The 15,974-nt window shown below is 31.5% G+C and overlaps 1 protein-coding gene across 1 annotated transcript in view; it reads right to left on the bottom strand.

Moving 5' to 3' along the window:
- The window catches only part of LOC132730844 (delta-like protein 1), a 32,109-nt gene extending 17,354 nt beyond the window's left edge, over positions 1-14,755 (bottom strand). The window contains exons 1-2 of the mRNA XM_060716914.1: positions 14,320-14,755; positions 3,225-3,364 (exon numbers count right to left, since the gene is read on the bottom strand). Coding sequence (XP_060572897.1) covers positions 3,225-3,364; positions 14,320-14,364 — 185 coding nt within the window. The 5' untranslated portion in view covers positions 14,365-14,755. The remainder of the gene's footprint in view (positions 1-3,224; positions 3,365-14,319) is intronic.
- Positions 14,756-15,974: the final 1,219 nt, after the last annotated feature.

Here is a 15,974-nt window from a genome sequence, read left to right on the forward strand (position 1 = left end):
ATCGGAGATACTGTAACAGTATTGTTCTTCTTTTTATGAAGTGATCGACTGTACAGTGTTGAAAATAATATGGGAAGCAATAATAGGTTACATTATAAAAGTGGACAGTGCCTGTTTTGAAAGAATGCAAGCCTTATTGGTTACTTATTGCATGTAAATGATTGAAATTACATGAGATCTGGCTCATTCTTTATGTCTGGTTATAACAATCTTAGTCTTAAACGGGTACCCAAGAAATTAAAGTTTAAAGAATATAAAATAAGCCCATTTAACAACTACAATTAACCAAAGGTTTATGAAAAGTAACGCATCAATTGATTTGTTGTACTTAATTATCACCGTATCTGAAATTATATGGAATGCTATGAAAGAGAAATATCAAAGCCCAAATCATATCAAATGCTCTGCCTTTCTAAAAATCCACCCATCCTCTAGTTAGTTAATTCATTTTGAATATACACTGATGGAAATATGGCGCTGTTAATTATTTCTTCCATTACATTTCAGTCAAGCCCATCAATAAGAATAGCTGCAGCAAATGGACCACATTAGGCAGTTCAAGTATAGGTGAAATAAGATGTAAGATATAAGTGAGAATATGTGGGGCAATTCAAACGACATTTTAATTGCCTATCTTATAAAGGTCAAAATAAATGAAAACTATGTTTAGACATTGAAATGCAAATTTCTCGTATCATTTCCATTTGTAATTTATTTTTCAGACGAGATTTTGACATTGATTTGATATCATAGTTCATTTTATTCTACGGAAAAGTAATCAAAATGTTTCATTGTTATTAATTCCCAACTACAAATGTAAATTGTAGATTTTAACCTTCATGTATTTCAATTGTAATATTATTTAATACATGTAAATACATGAATGCTAGATATGAAAATGATTTATATGTCAGCTTAGCCAAATTTAAATATTTAATGTATGCACCACATGCATGTCATATATGATAATTTTAAAGTCCAAACTGCATGATTTAGTGACTTGTTTATACAAAATGCACATCTGTTGGTAATGTTGCTTTATTTGTGGTATTTTGGATTTTATTTAATGTATGTTATAAGAGTGTGAGGATAAAACATTTACCCTTACCCCCCTGATTCTTTAGAATTGGTTTGTCCTGTTTTGAAATTTGGAACAGTCCATATAAAGTAGTATCTTGATCTACAATCATTGATTACCAATGGGGTTTTCATAGATCTTAATCCAGTCATATCCATAGGTGTTCGGCGCATTGATTGGTCAATACCCCCGCACCCCCCCCCTCACCCCCACACCCACTCTACAGCCCTCCTACCTCTCAAAACCATGTAAAATACAGTAGTTTTCATTTGAAACATATTTAATATTTGGTTTATGCTTTTAATTCAATAACCTTCATTTCCTACAAAAAATTGATACATATATACTAAATATATATGTATCATTTTTTTACTGTATTTTACATGGTTTTGAGAGGTAGGAGGGCTGTAGAGTGGGTGTGGGGGTGAGGGGGGGTGCGGGGTTAGTGACCAATCAACGCGCCGAACACCTATGGTCATATCCATTCGAGTCAAAACTAGTTTTAGAGTAAGACAATTTTATGATAATCACATTTCATTGTTTACGGAGCGTATTGAAGCTGATCAGTGTATGATTTATGATAATAAAATATTGTTAATTGTGTGACCGTATGCACATAATGATCATCATGTAAGATATTTTTTTTTAATTTTTAAAATAATTTAATTTCCTCATCGCTTCAATTTATATTGTTTACCATGATAAGGATATGTCATAACAGGGCATTTTTGTGGGAAATAAACAATAATGAAACAAAAATAAAATTCCCTTTTCTTAATTACTCCTAGCAGTGTCTTTCTTTTTGAAAGACCTTGCTCCTAGTCATTACGAAAATAAAAAAAATTATTTCAAGAAAGCAAATAAAATTACAAAGTGATTTATTCGTATCATAGTTATTAAAATGTGTCCGAGTTAAATCCGCACAGTGCGGTAACTGGAGTGAAGATATTAGTTTCCTGCATCCGAGTTACTGCATTGTCTGTTAGGGATAAAACTAGAGCACACTCGATGATTGGCTTTATTTTTTCTTTAGTTTACTTATTGTGACGACAGGGAAAAGGATAACGATAGAAAAGTCATATTCAGCTGTTTGTACATTGGTTACTTTTTGGTGGCATGCTGGTCATATTGTGACCACAAGGAACGTGTTTTTATTATTTGCCCTCGTTACAAAAGAGAAAATTTTTTAAAACAATCGGCAATCTGATTCAAATTGAATAGCCTCGTGTTACGATGCTTTTTCTATTCTTTGTTCGTAAACTTTCTTTTTTTTAAATCTTGTTATATAAATGTACATTAAAGCGGTATTATCATTTAACACGATGCGACTGTAGAGGGATTAATCAACGTTGACGTCATTTCTGCGAATTCACTAAATGAACCGGTTGAAACAGGTCTCGCAGCAGACACACGAGTTAAAGGTTTTGACAATATTATGTTTCAGAATAGACACATGTTAATATATTCTTATAGTTAAAAGTGTACCATCAATCATTTAACAATTACTACGTCTAACAGTCTATAAAAGTTTTTACAACGGTGGCTTACAGAGTGACGGTTTTATATGAACTTTTACAGTTACGTTTTACGTTATTGTTTTTATGTATGTCAACCACCTACTTCTGACAAAATGAGCAAATAAAAATACTCTGTGTTAACAGTTATGACGTAATACAACGCATTTATTACTCAAAATATATGTATCAGTCTTGGTGTGAATTTATATGTATGGAGTACGTGCTTTGCATATAACAGAAAAACAAGAAATTTAAAATGTTTTAAAAGAACAGATTGCACAAAGCTACAATATTGAAGATATGTATATAAATGAAAGAGAGCTAACAGCGGGAAATGATACACAGAACAATCACACGAAAGATCGTGACTCGAACCACGGGTCTCTGGACAGCCGGTCCAGTATGCTGACCACTAAACTTTATAAAAAGGCAAGACGGTTTAAGATAATCATTATTATGCATCTAAGAACAGAAACAAGCATAAAAACCCATAGTTTGATCTCTATAATACAATTTCATAACATATATTCATAATATATTTAGCAAAATATTGCAAATTTGAATGCTAACAGCAAAACAATTGTTTCTTAAAGGAAATTATTCAAAAATAGATGTAAAATTCAACTTACGGTTTGTCGAAGCATACAACAATATCAGGGTCACATGGGTCTGAACACGGAAAATCACAGCAATCGCCGTCTGATTCTCTTCCCGACGGATTTTCAAACTTGATCAGACGTAATTCAAAGTAGGTGGCGCTTAATACAACCTGCAACAGACGACAAATTTTTGCATAGACATTACCTTGCCGAATTCATGAAATGGACATGACCTGATTTCTGTTTGAAATTACCTATTTGAAGTTTTAGGGATTGCGATACGGAATTTGTTATTTTAGTTGCTGACACTCGGGTAATATAAAGTGTCTTGATGTGAAATATATTAAACATATATGTGTTGAAGTGGCAACCCTTATAACACGAATTATCGCTTAAATTTCAATCAGCATATACCATACAGAAGTTAAAGACCTCATTGTCATCATTAAGGTCAAAATAACTTAAATTAAGTAGCAAAAAATATAGACATGTCTCGTCATCAACTAAGAAGGTAAACATTGTTGGTTAAACTAATGACTGCTTGGTACAATCAGTGACACACACACACTGCATTGAAACATACTGAAAAAATATGTCACAATCTTTTATAGATTCACAAAGTACACGCCATTTCGATAAAGGCAGTGAAAAAACTAGATTTGTGCGCGCTAAACAATAGCCGATAACATTACAAACATTGTATTCTAAAAAAAGAAATCATCATGATGTTTGTCAAAGTTTGAAATGACATACTTGCAACAAAAATAAATCTTACATTTTACACGTAAATGCTGCTAATGTATAAACTACAAGCAAGCACGTTCTTTGCGTCTTGAGACGCTGTTTAAATGCCATTTTTAAAAGGTTAAAAAAATGTTATTAAAATGCAACTATACATGTCTTTGAGCTTAATACAAAGTAGAAGTTCAAAGTAGCAGAAAAACTCATCAGTTGCCGCAACAAATTTCACAATGACTTAAGTATTGTTCTGTTTCCATGCAGTTTTGAACAGGTATTGTATTATGGCAAGAATTTAAGACCGTCGGGGCAATGTTGTCCTCTCTTCAAAAGAATGCATGCCCCGATGGAACGTTAATTTATGATTAAAGCTGGCGACATTTGACAATACATGTTCAGCATATTATCGCAGCAAATGACTAATAAGGTTTAACATTAAAAAATAAAAATGTCACCATCAATATTCTATTCACACTGATTATACACAAAGAGGCATAATTGATTCAATGGCGATAATGTGTTCATTAAAAACATAAATCTATCAATGTTGTCTTTTATTCACAAAGCTTGTGATGTGAATGAACTATAATGTGTATGTTTTAATGACCTAATATTGTCAAAAATGCAAACAAATGGACCGGTAACATTATTTCATGTTTCAAAATGATTTGAATATATACACCAGTACTACCTTTGGACGAAAAAAAGAAGTATGAAAAAGGGGAGTTCCCGTGATGGAAATTAAAAGGAAGAGCAACAGCAGCAAAAAAAACCCAACAAAAACAAAAATCTGTTTGATTGGCTCTGTACATTCGTTTGAGCGGATAGTGCATGTTTCAGGCGAATTTGGAAACATAATCTATGTCTTTTGTCAATGAAGAGAGTTTTGGGAACAAAAAAAACGAAAGCACCAAAGAACGCTTGACGATGTGAAAGGATGCTTTGACAGCGATCTCCAAAAAAAAGAAACAAAAAAAACACAGCTTATGTTAAATTGAAAAAAACATCGAAATTTGGGCACTGACTTCATACAACACTAAATATTATTATGACCTTCCATGGACAAACATACTGTACTCTTTGCTGTAATACTGAAAGGGGCAATGTAAAAATCGTCTGATTTGAGTGACAAATTACCGGGAGAAAATGACAGATTTTATAGATATTTAGCTAATTTGTATTACATTTATTGCCAGTCATCAAGTCAAATTGGGTCAACTATTAATACAATGAAGACTGACAGAGACGAAAAAGAGTAAATCCATTTTTACATTTTTGTAGTGTACCAAAATTCTGATGAGATACAATTCAACTAAAGACACATTTATATTAAAAAAAATATTTACAGTTACGTGGCGTACAAAATTTAAAAAAGAAACCAGTCAATTAAAAAGAAAAGAGACACTTAAATGGCATTGTTCTATCATTGTTTTAAAGTTTGAATAACATATATTTGTAATGATCACTGCGATACCATAAATATAACTTTTTATCATGTTCCGTTTCATGACTTTGTATGCAATTGCCTTGCAAAACAATAATGTTAAAGATGTTGTGTTTAGGGGCAGTTTTCGAAAACCTTCTAAATTCCAAGGGTCTAATTATGAGCTGGATAAAATTGACTGCACTTGTTTTAACTATGCCGCATTTATAAGCATCTAAAAGCTGACTGGACTAATGGTAACATTGAACATTATAGTCATTCTGAGGTAGTTGACAATACATAAATAATGCAATAAATTGTCATTTTTCGATTCGATACAATAACAAACGATATTTGTTCGAAAATGTCATATTGTATTATAAAATTTCAATTATCTATATTTATAAGATATTTATTACCATTGCTTATTAAATTGCCGTTTTAAGGAGGACAATTAACAAAAGAAATATTATTTAATGAACAGGGAATCATTGCACACAACAGTGACAAATAAAGGACATCTAGTCTAAATTATTGGAATACTTCATAAATAATTGATAAATACATCATAGAATCTTCATACAAATTATTAATATCAAAACATTAATTAAGAAGCATTTCCTGACAATTTATACTAAATATTGCTGATTGTTATTTGAAGTTATATTAAAGCATTGAAAATTTTCATGAAAATTTTGAAAATGTATTTAAAAGTAAAATATTGTGTAGTGAAGAAAGTTAATTTTCAAACTGCAAAAGGCACTTAAAATAAACTTAAATTACCAAAAAAGGTCTAAATATGCGTAAATAGTCCTAACTGCGTAAGCCGCGCTGTAGAAATATGGTGATAAAATACTAAAAATCAGTCATAACATGTATATTTTTTATATGACTCTTAAATCATTTTATTATTCTTAAAATCGTTTTACATTTTTCTCAAGTTTGATTTTCTTGAAATATTTTGGCACAACTGGAGGTATGTAGCTTTAAAACCATATTTCCAACGGCCCAATGAAAGGTATACATGTATTGTCACGCCATTGCTTTCTCATAATTTGTAGCAGTGACTATTTGCTAATAAAGACGACAATGTTGGTATGTCACTAAGTGCTGGCATAATTTATAGGTTGCAATGATATGTGTGACCTCGTATTTAGTGACACATTTAATATAGTATTAAAGTACTTATAATGACCCCAATTTATACACATAAGTGCGTACATGAAATCGACATAAGCACATATATCATTTACTGTAAATATCTAAGACTATCCATTCAGAATTTACACGCATATGTAAACAGAACGTAATGGGGAAAAGAAAGTGAATATACTATGGAAATAAATTTTGAAAATTGTACATGCGGAGATCCAGTTATACTAAGAATGCATACATGTTTATGTAGTCCATTTAATCTGTCTTTATCACTTTGAAAGTGTCAAATATGTCAATTCTTGCAATTTTAATTAATCTGTACCAATATCACTGTTTTTTATTGTTTATTACATAAATGCAGTTGCCCCTAATGGCTTTAGGTTCTTTGGACTTTAGATTCTGTTATGTGAGGAAGCTAACCAGCTGGCTTACTGAACGTCGGTGTTTCAACTCAGGTGCCCGTTCCTGTCTGAAATAATGCACGAAAGGGCACCTGCAGTAAAGCTGGAAAGTCGACATATAACCTGTACAGTGTTTTTGCAACTTAAATCCCAGTGCAGCTACATTTTTATGTATATTTTTAGTAAACAATATAATGTAACTATTCGATAAAACATCTCTTTTATATTTCATTTTGTGAAGAAGTATACGTGTATTGTGAGCCATTTAAACAATGTACCAAGAACGTGAGATAAAACAGAAATCAACAAAGCGAAGGAAATAATGATTGTTTTTGTTGTAATACGTTTTGTAAATCCGCCTCCATTCCCATCATTTTTTCAACTGGGGGAGGCATGACCTTGACATTTACTTTTTGTTAAGTGAACTCATTTATAAGAAGCAGAAAAAATTATTTAACACTTAACTTTGTCGTGACAAGTAAGCATATATGATAAACGGAATATAAAGGGGGCTTACATTTAAACCACAACAACATATGCTGTTTATTTACTGATTGAACTATCACTAGTCGGTTATCAACACGTAGATTTTCCTTTCTTTGTTGATGATTTCCTCTTATTTATGTAATTTACAATGAAATTGCGGATGAAATGAGGTTGTTTTAAGGTTAAACCATGCTCATTTATATTTGTCACGTTACAATGGATACGATTTGTTTTATTGCAGACCAAATTTGGCTGACTAACGCTTACTAACGCTCACGCGCTAGTGATATAAGCCGCCTATAACATTATAAACTCACGGAAGTTAATTCGAACTAAACAATCTATTATTTTTTAAAAGAGGCAAGTCCTGTTTCACAAATCATACTTGGTTTTAGTGGTTAGAATATGACATAATGAAGATATGTTATTATACAAAGTGTTCCCACAATTACTTGTTCTACATGATTACCATTCATCATGTCACATGATGTTTGTTTTTTTAAATGTATACTTTGACATGATTCATGACAATTTTGTTACGTAATGGCTTTTCCGGTATGATATATGTGAATAATACTTAAAGACATTCAATGAGGTCCAAATATCTCAAAAACAAAAATAAGGAAATTTTTACACTGACCAACTTGTAATATAAAAATCATAAAATTGCAAAGAAATTATTAAAAAAAAGATAGATTTAACTTGTAAATTGATGCGTTTGTGTGTATATAAGACAATTTGAGTGAAAGCGTAAAAACGCTTTTCCCTTTTCGGTCATTTTGCGCATGAAAACAAGTGAGCAAAATGATTGAAATTTTGCACGCACGTTATTGGTCAAAACTTAAATCAGTTAGTGCTCAAATTTTGAAAAAATAATTTTTAGTCTCTTCATGTCAGAAAGTCTCAGTGGGGTTCCTTTAAACAACATGATGTTGAACACTGCACTGTCTATATTCATTAGATAATAGCAATCGCAATTTATCGGCTTTTTCCGTCAAACTTCGGATAAAGACTTCTTATTGGCAATCGGCAAGGTGTCGAAGAAGTGCATTTTGTCTTCCTTTTTTTTAGTCATTCTTAGTATTACAACAATGAAATATAAGTCGCCGACAGTGTTGTCAACGTCGTGTGAGTTTGTTGCTATTTTAGACTATCTTTTCTTTATTTATGTTGAAAAATGACAATTGACTGTAAATTATATGAAAAATATCTCTATTATATACATGTTATTTATGCAAAGAGTCACAGGCCCTGTTTCTTGGGAAATTGATGATACAAAGTACGTATTTTTGTTTTGTTTAAATGCTGTAAAAATGAAATTTCATGGCCGCCGCTGTTGAGAAGTTCATGTATTATGCAGCGATTTCTAGACAGTCTAAAACTAACCAGTATTTATTTTACTCATTACTGGATTACATAATAAGTTCATTACTCAAAGACTTAGACTTAAATACTTAAGTACTGGGTTCATTTGGGCGTTTTTTAAGGTTTCCGTTTGTTTCTATTACAGTCCTCACAAACGATTATCGTTTACCACATTAGTTAACCTCATTGATAAAATTATAATACAAATACATTATGTTCACAATACATTATACTAATATATTACATTTATGATATGCGTCAGAAAATTCTCATGGAAATCAAATACCTTACTTATCACAGTATATAAACGAAACCACAGTTTCCTGTGCTTGCGAGCCTAAACAATTCAATATGTACCCTGTCTTGCGAGTACAAGCACATGTTACTTCCGATCACTGTACCCTTCTTGGGAGCGTATATATTTTAACTTGTATCTTTCTTGCGAGTACAGGAAGTAGACTGGTTTATATACTGTGCTTGACTATTCAAGCGTTGATTTTGTATTACACTTCATGTGTTTTCATAAATCAACTAAGCAAGGAAAGGCTGAATATCTGTCCGTCCGTTTGTGAAAATTTGGTCTCTCTGCTAAGTATTTTAATGAATTGAATTATTCTGCGAGTATAAATAATTATATCATTACATAATAGAAACTGCATTTTGGTTTCTATATTGTCCATATATGTATTTTGACATCCACATAAGTTTATAAAATCGTTCGGGTTTTTTGCTGGTGCTTTGCTTTAAATGTTGTTTTTCATTAAAAATCTCTAATTATTAACAAATGAATGTTATAATAATTGACAACGACTTATAATTTCAAACCTACAGTTAATAATTGATTTTGACACCTTTGAACAGTAATGATGACATAAACCAATTTGTATAGAAGAATGTATGAACTTGGCATGGTGTATGTGTCGTTATAAAACGGTGAATCAGAGGGATGGGATGTAAAAGCTGCCGAAGATATCAATATTTTGACAATTTGATGACTGATGTACGCACGAGAATATTTATTTAGTACTAACAAGTGATCAACCTGCCCAAAATCGACTCCTTGTACACTCGCAATGGTGTCAAAATACGAGAGAAAAAACTACTTGTCAACCACCGTGATAGTGATAGTGTATGGTAATTGGTTGCCCCGGGCAACGCCGTATTTTTTAAGTGAATAACAATGGCTAGACTTATATTCTTTCCAACATTGTGTTGAAAGTATATGTACACGTGTTAAAATCTGTTTTCAATGGTTCCTTTTTGTGCTTGAATAATGCACTGGGAAATAGCTTGACTTTTCCTTCTCAGCAGTGTTTATAACAATATAAGTAATATTCAGAATGTCAACATAACCTCGATATACGATTGTCATCATTGACAACAATTACAAAAATAAAAGCTGGTCAAAAGCAGATCAGCTGCTTACAGCTTTCATCGCGATCCTTGTTATCTCCGCACAGATTATATGAACCATATGCTATATGATATTCAAAATTAAAACATCTCAATGCTCAAATAAATTCATCAGTAATAAATTTACGAGTTCTTTCACGTACGTTTAACCGTTCAATTAGCATTTTCAACCCAAAGCATCACCACCAACCAGTGATACAAGGAAGAATACCGAGGGAAATATTTCCTAATTGACACGCAATTTGATGTAAAAACAGATCTGACATTGATCAATCTTTGTTAAACCGAAAGCTGAAGTTACAAAACCTGAATAAATTAACATATTGTTGTATTGTAACAATGACAGTTATTGTACGTCATTCCGGTAAGAAAAGGGAAATGAGTTGTCATTAAAGACAATTATTAAGGCTATGCTAGAATTTCTAATGTGGTTAAAATAAAGTTGTATATCTTTCTGTTTATAATATTTATAATATACTTGTGCAAGCAAAAGTGCGTAATGAACTTGTCTGTTGGATTAATAAAATAATAACATATGTTTATAATCAGTATTATTATAATTATGGGAGTCAAAGATTAACTTTCTATTTCAAAACAATCTGACAAAATTGCATGCAATTCGTGTTGAAACAGTTATCCTGGTTCAGCAATTATATTTTTTAACTTTTCCATTTCTCATCATCATCAATAAAGGTAACATCAAAAGTTTACATTGAATATATAAGTTCTCATGGAGAAATAAGGAATAGTTACTAGTATATTATTAAACCCAACAGCTGAAGGTTTGAAACTGAAATTGTCTTCTTTACTAAAATGCCCATTTGTACACAATGCATAATACAGTTACTTTACTATTTCAATAATAGAATAAGAAGCAGGTATATAAAAATATCATAAGTTTTAAGGTACAACATTTATGAACAAATTATTTATATACACTGATTATCTTTTATGCGTAGTTTTGTACAGTGAAATCTATTTTATTTTCAGTTAATTCATGTTGCTTAACACCAAGAATCAAAAGTTCTTAAGAAAAATATTTTCCGACTTCTTGTCTTAAAGATGTCTACAGAATTTTTATTTTTCAAATGTATAGGCCTTCACCTCCAGACCCGAATGATCCTACACGCGTAGATACTTTCTCAACAAATATTTTACATTATATTTAAAGGGTGTTCTTTGGCTTCGTAGTTTATCAAAAATGTTTGTTCCTTAGCAGTAGATTTTAATATAGACTGGACAGATTATATGTAAAATTTTGAGATTGATATGCTAGTCTATATACATGTATAACTTCAGCATTCGACGTTTTGTCTTCTTCAGAAAAAAGACGTATATAAAAATGTTAGTCTACAAATTTCACGGTGGGGAATCACGTGACTTTGTATAGTAATACCCACGATAAAATGGCGACTGATGAGCCCCGGTAAGTACCTTATTATGTTACATTAAGGTGGCAAACGTTTCTTAAATCAAAACAAAACCTAGCGTATCATATGCGCGGTAATTTTCTTCAAATGACAATACAAAGTGCATTATCATACGTTTTGTGGTTTTTGAGAACATTGTTTGAATTGTGTGAAAATTGCACATTCAGCGATAGTAATTCGCACGAAGCGATATAATTTTGTACCAAAATAAATGTAAATAAGCTTTCTTTTTTGCACCGAAGACACTAAATCAATCGTTTTATTGACATATGTTCTTGTAGAATTCCATATAAAATTTTGTTCGAAGGTCTGTAGCCTACAAATGTTCTTTGCCAGTGTTTAGTAAGTAAAACGAACAATATTTGGATAGTAAGTCGCACGAAAACAAAATAGTAAGTTTCACGCACAGTTTCCAATAGCTCACTAAAATGTGACGAATCTATTTTATAATTATTTTGTTTACCAATTTGCAAGTGTGTTCCGTGTACGCGGTGACAGAGAAACAAATATCGAGAAAGTATTTTTATAATAATTCATATTATTTCATAATACATGTATTCATATAATTTCATAAATTATTACTTAACTTAGAAAAAAATAAACGAGACATTGACATTGATACTCAACAATATACGTTCCACGTGGCCCTTTTTCACGTTAGATCGGATCCGCATCCGTCATCTGTAGAAGAAATAACTGTGCAGAAGGAAATATTACAACACTATTATTTACTTTTCAGTATCTGCAATTTGGACCAAAAAAGCAAAGGAGAGGACATTCGCCATATCACATTGATATTTAATGACATCATAGAACTGGTATACAAAGTTTTATTGAATTTATTCTTTTATACCATTACAGAATTTATAAATATTGTTAAAACGTTATGTATTACCATACGCTTATTTTCTTACCTTGTGCAAATGTGTTGCTCGTAAACTCTTACTTTTTGTTTGTGATAGAGTAAGTAAATAAGATATTTAGGGCGTCCATGGCCGAGCGGTTAAAATCCATTATTTTTATACATTTGCTTCTCACCGCTATGGATTCTAGTCACCCCAGCGTCCTTGAATTCTTTCATCAAACTAGCTAACAAAACGTCAGTGCTTTAACTCACTCGTGACATTGACAGTATGATTTGAAACCCAGCATCTAAAATTGTTTTATGTAAATATTTTTTTCTTCACTTTAAAAAGTACAAATATCTTTGACCGTTTGATTTCAAATATTCGTTTTCCTTTAAAGGCCCATTATATGCCTCGGAAATGCTATCATTTTTAATTTTTTTAAAAATCTTTGGTATTTTGTTACAGTTTCCGAAAACATACTCATTTGCTAGATACTCAAACAAAGTTTTGCATCTTTGGTTCTGTTGGCAATTGGTATACCTTTAGTGAATAATTATTTTGTATGGAAGTCAAAATACTACTTTGTTTACATTTTGCTACCTTTAGGACACATCACTTAATGTTCAGCGCTACTTTTTTCAGTTGCAATAAAATACTTTCATGCGTTTTATCCATTATCTAAACATTATCAAACACATGTTTGACATTTCTAAAGAATTAAAACAATATGGATTTCTAAAGCACAATGCGCCTTTAATCACAACTTGAATCAGTGTATCATTGTTGTTTTGTTGTTGTTGTTGTTGTTGTTGTTGGTGGTGGTGGTGGTATTTTTTTTATTTTTTTTTGTAAGAAGTTATTTTGTTCTTGCGAATTCTTTAATATATTTTCATAAATTAAGTAACAAAGTGACTAAATGTAACAAATACCGACATATAAAAACATCAGCATTCAGTTAATAAACATCACCATACCAAATAGCAAGTAATCATATTTGTTCATCTTTTTTTCTAATTACAGTAAAATGAGAGCCAAGACACACCTGACACTGCAGAGGTCAAAGAACTACTATCGCAACAGAAAAATAACTCAGATATCAAATCCCACCAAAAGTTAATTTGATATATTATAAAAACAACCAATTGAGCATTCGTCCTATAGACAAAAAGTGAAATATTTGATCTTGAATAATTGAAATATGTATTTTCTATCTCTTTACATATGAACTTTAACTTTCTTTTAATGTATATGTATGCTATTGGAAACTGTGCATGAGACTTACTATTTTGTTTTCGTGCAACTTACTATCCAGAAATTGTTCGTTTTACTTACTAAACACTGGCAAAGAACATTTGTAGGCTACAGACCTTCGAAAATATATTTTGTATGGACTTCTACAAGTACAGGTGTCAATAAAATGATTGATTTGTTGTCTTAAGAGCAGAAAGAAAGCTTATTTTCATTTATTTGGTACCAAATTATATCGCTTCGTGCGAATTACTATCGCTGAATGTGCAATTTTCACACAATTCAAACAATGTTCTCAAAACCCACAAAACGTATGATAATGCACTTTGTATTGTCATTCGAAGAAAATTACCGCGCATATGATACGCTAGGTTTTGTTTTGATTTAAGAAACGTTTGCCACCTTAATTTAACATAATAAGGTACTTACCGGGGCTCATCAGTCGCCATTTTATCGTTGGTATTACTATACAAAGTCACGTGATTCCCCACCGTGAAATTTGCGTAAGGGTCTCTCTTTAATAAATCGCAAATGTAAACATGTGCTAAATTGTTTGAGTTTTCTACAACAAGATCAACAACAAAAAGCAAGCGAAAAAATACGTAGATAAATACATACCTTTGTTAAAGTTGCCAATATTATGCTGAATAATTTAATATCCATTTTTAATACAAAATTTCCAATTAATAACCTCCTTCACAACAATAACTAGCAATAATCAACTACAAGATAATTGTTTTCAAACATTCATTGATATGTTGATATCCGCATGAAATAATTTTGTAAAATGAGGTCCGCACTTTCTTAATAATTAACAAATCTTTAACGTATTCCAACTAATTAATGGAACATTAAACGTGCAATTCATGTATCAAAGAGGATTGTTCAACATAATCCATCAAACTAACGTGTGTAATAATGCAGGCCTTTATTAAATGACTGCACGGTTTTCATAGAAATAAGGTAAAGAAAGTGATTAATTGTCAAAGGTAAATATACGAACAACGGCGCATTCTACCGTGACCGGTCTGTTCAGACTTTAAGCTGTAGCTTCTTGTGTTGAACACCGCTAAATGTAAGGTAAAACGGTGATCCTTGTCTACGTTTACATTGTTACTATACATAATTTAATAAGAGTTGTCTTTCTTTCCGTACTTATGCATGCTCAAAGACAATAATATTATCAAATAGAGAAAAAAATCCCTAAAGAAAGCCAAACACGACAATATTGAAAATGTTGCAGGCTCTGTTTGTTTGAGCCTATTCATGCACGGTACTGGAAAGTGCAAGTTACCGTAGCAACGGCTTAAGTAGAAGTCAACATTAAAAAAAAATTAAATTCAGAAACATCCGCAGATGTGTTCAAGCGGTGGTTATCTTGGAAGCTTCAATGTGACTCAAAAGTGACATCCATGAAAAGCGGGGTATGGTCCCCAGGTAAAACAAAAACATACTTAAATCATTTCTCTAATATCGTTAATCAGGTTTTTTTCTGAATAGATCTCCTCTTACACGCCACTTTATGTAACCTGCTCTACTGTTTCAAATGCATTAAAAAGTACAATTAATGCCAAAAAAAACGCAATTAACACGTTGCAAACGGCTTAGAAACTGCGAAAATAATCCCTAAGATATCTGCAAGTACAGGATTTATTATATATTATATATTCCAACAAAAACAAAGACAAACCCAATTATGCCAACTCAATCAGATTGAATAGTGTAAAGAGGTGATTGAATGAACGGGATGTGATTTTATGTTTTTCGTTAACAATGTCCTTTTCTGTTTTTTTCACGTTCGTTTATTTTTTTTATATGTATATTTTTGGTGTCGGAAATGAAGGACTTTAAAATGAGACATTGATAACTAAGTCTACGATTAATTTAATTATATTGAATCTGGTGTCTTTTTTTTGGTTGGATTTTAAATTTGGTGACTTGCCAATTTTACAGGTGGAGAAGCACCTCAGATGCATAACGAGCATGAGCAGGTTCTAAAGTAGGTAGTAGTTTCACGGTATTTCTTGTTCTCAATTGAAATACGAGTATACATGTATATGTTAAAATGATAAGATGCATAGCACTGATTAAAAAAGAAGTTGCCTTTTCCTATCTTAAGACTGACCCCAGACAGATTTATACAAGTTTGTTTTAATATCCAATATTCTTTATTGTGTATGTTCTAATTTTCCCTCACATTTTTATGATGCACTGTCAGTTTACTGTTTTTATTATTAAAAGTATTCAAAACTCATTCCCGAATAAGGTCGGTC

Source organism: Ruditapes philippinarum, unplaced genomic scaffold (genome assembly GCF_026571515.1).
Source record: "Ruditapes philippinarum isolate M1 unplaced genomic scaffold, ASM2657151v2 ctg827_1_1_1_1, whole genome shotgun sequence".
In the NCBI taxonomy this organism is placed as follows: Eukaryota; Metazoa; Mollusca; class Bivalvia; order Venerida; family Veneridae; genus Ruditapes; species Ruditapes philippinarum.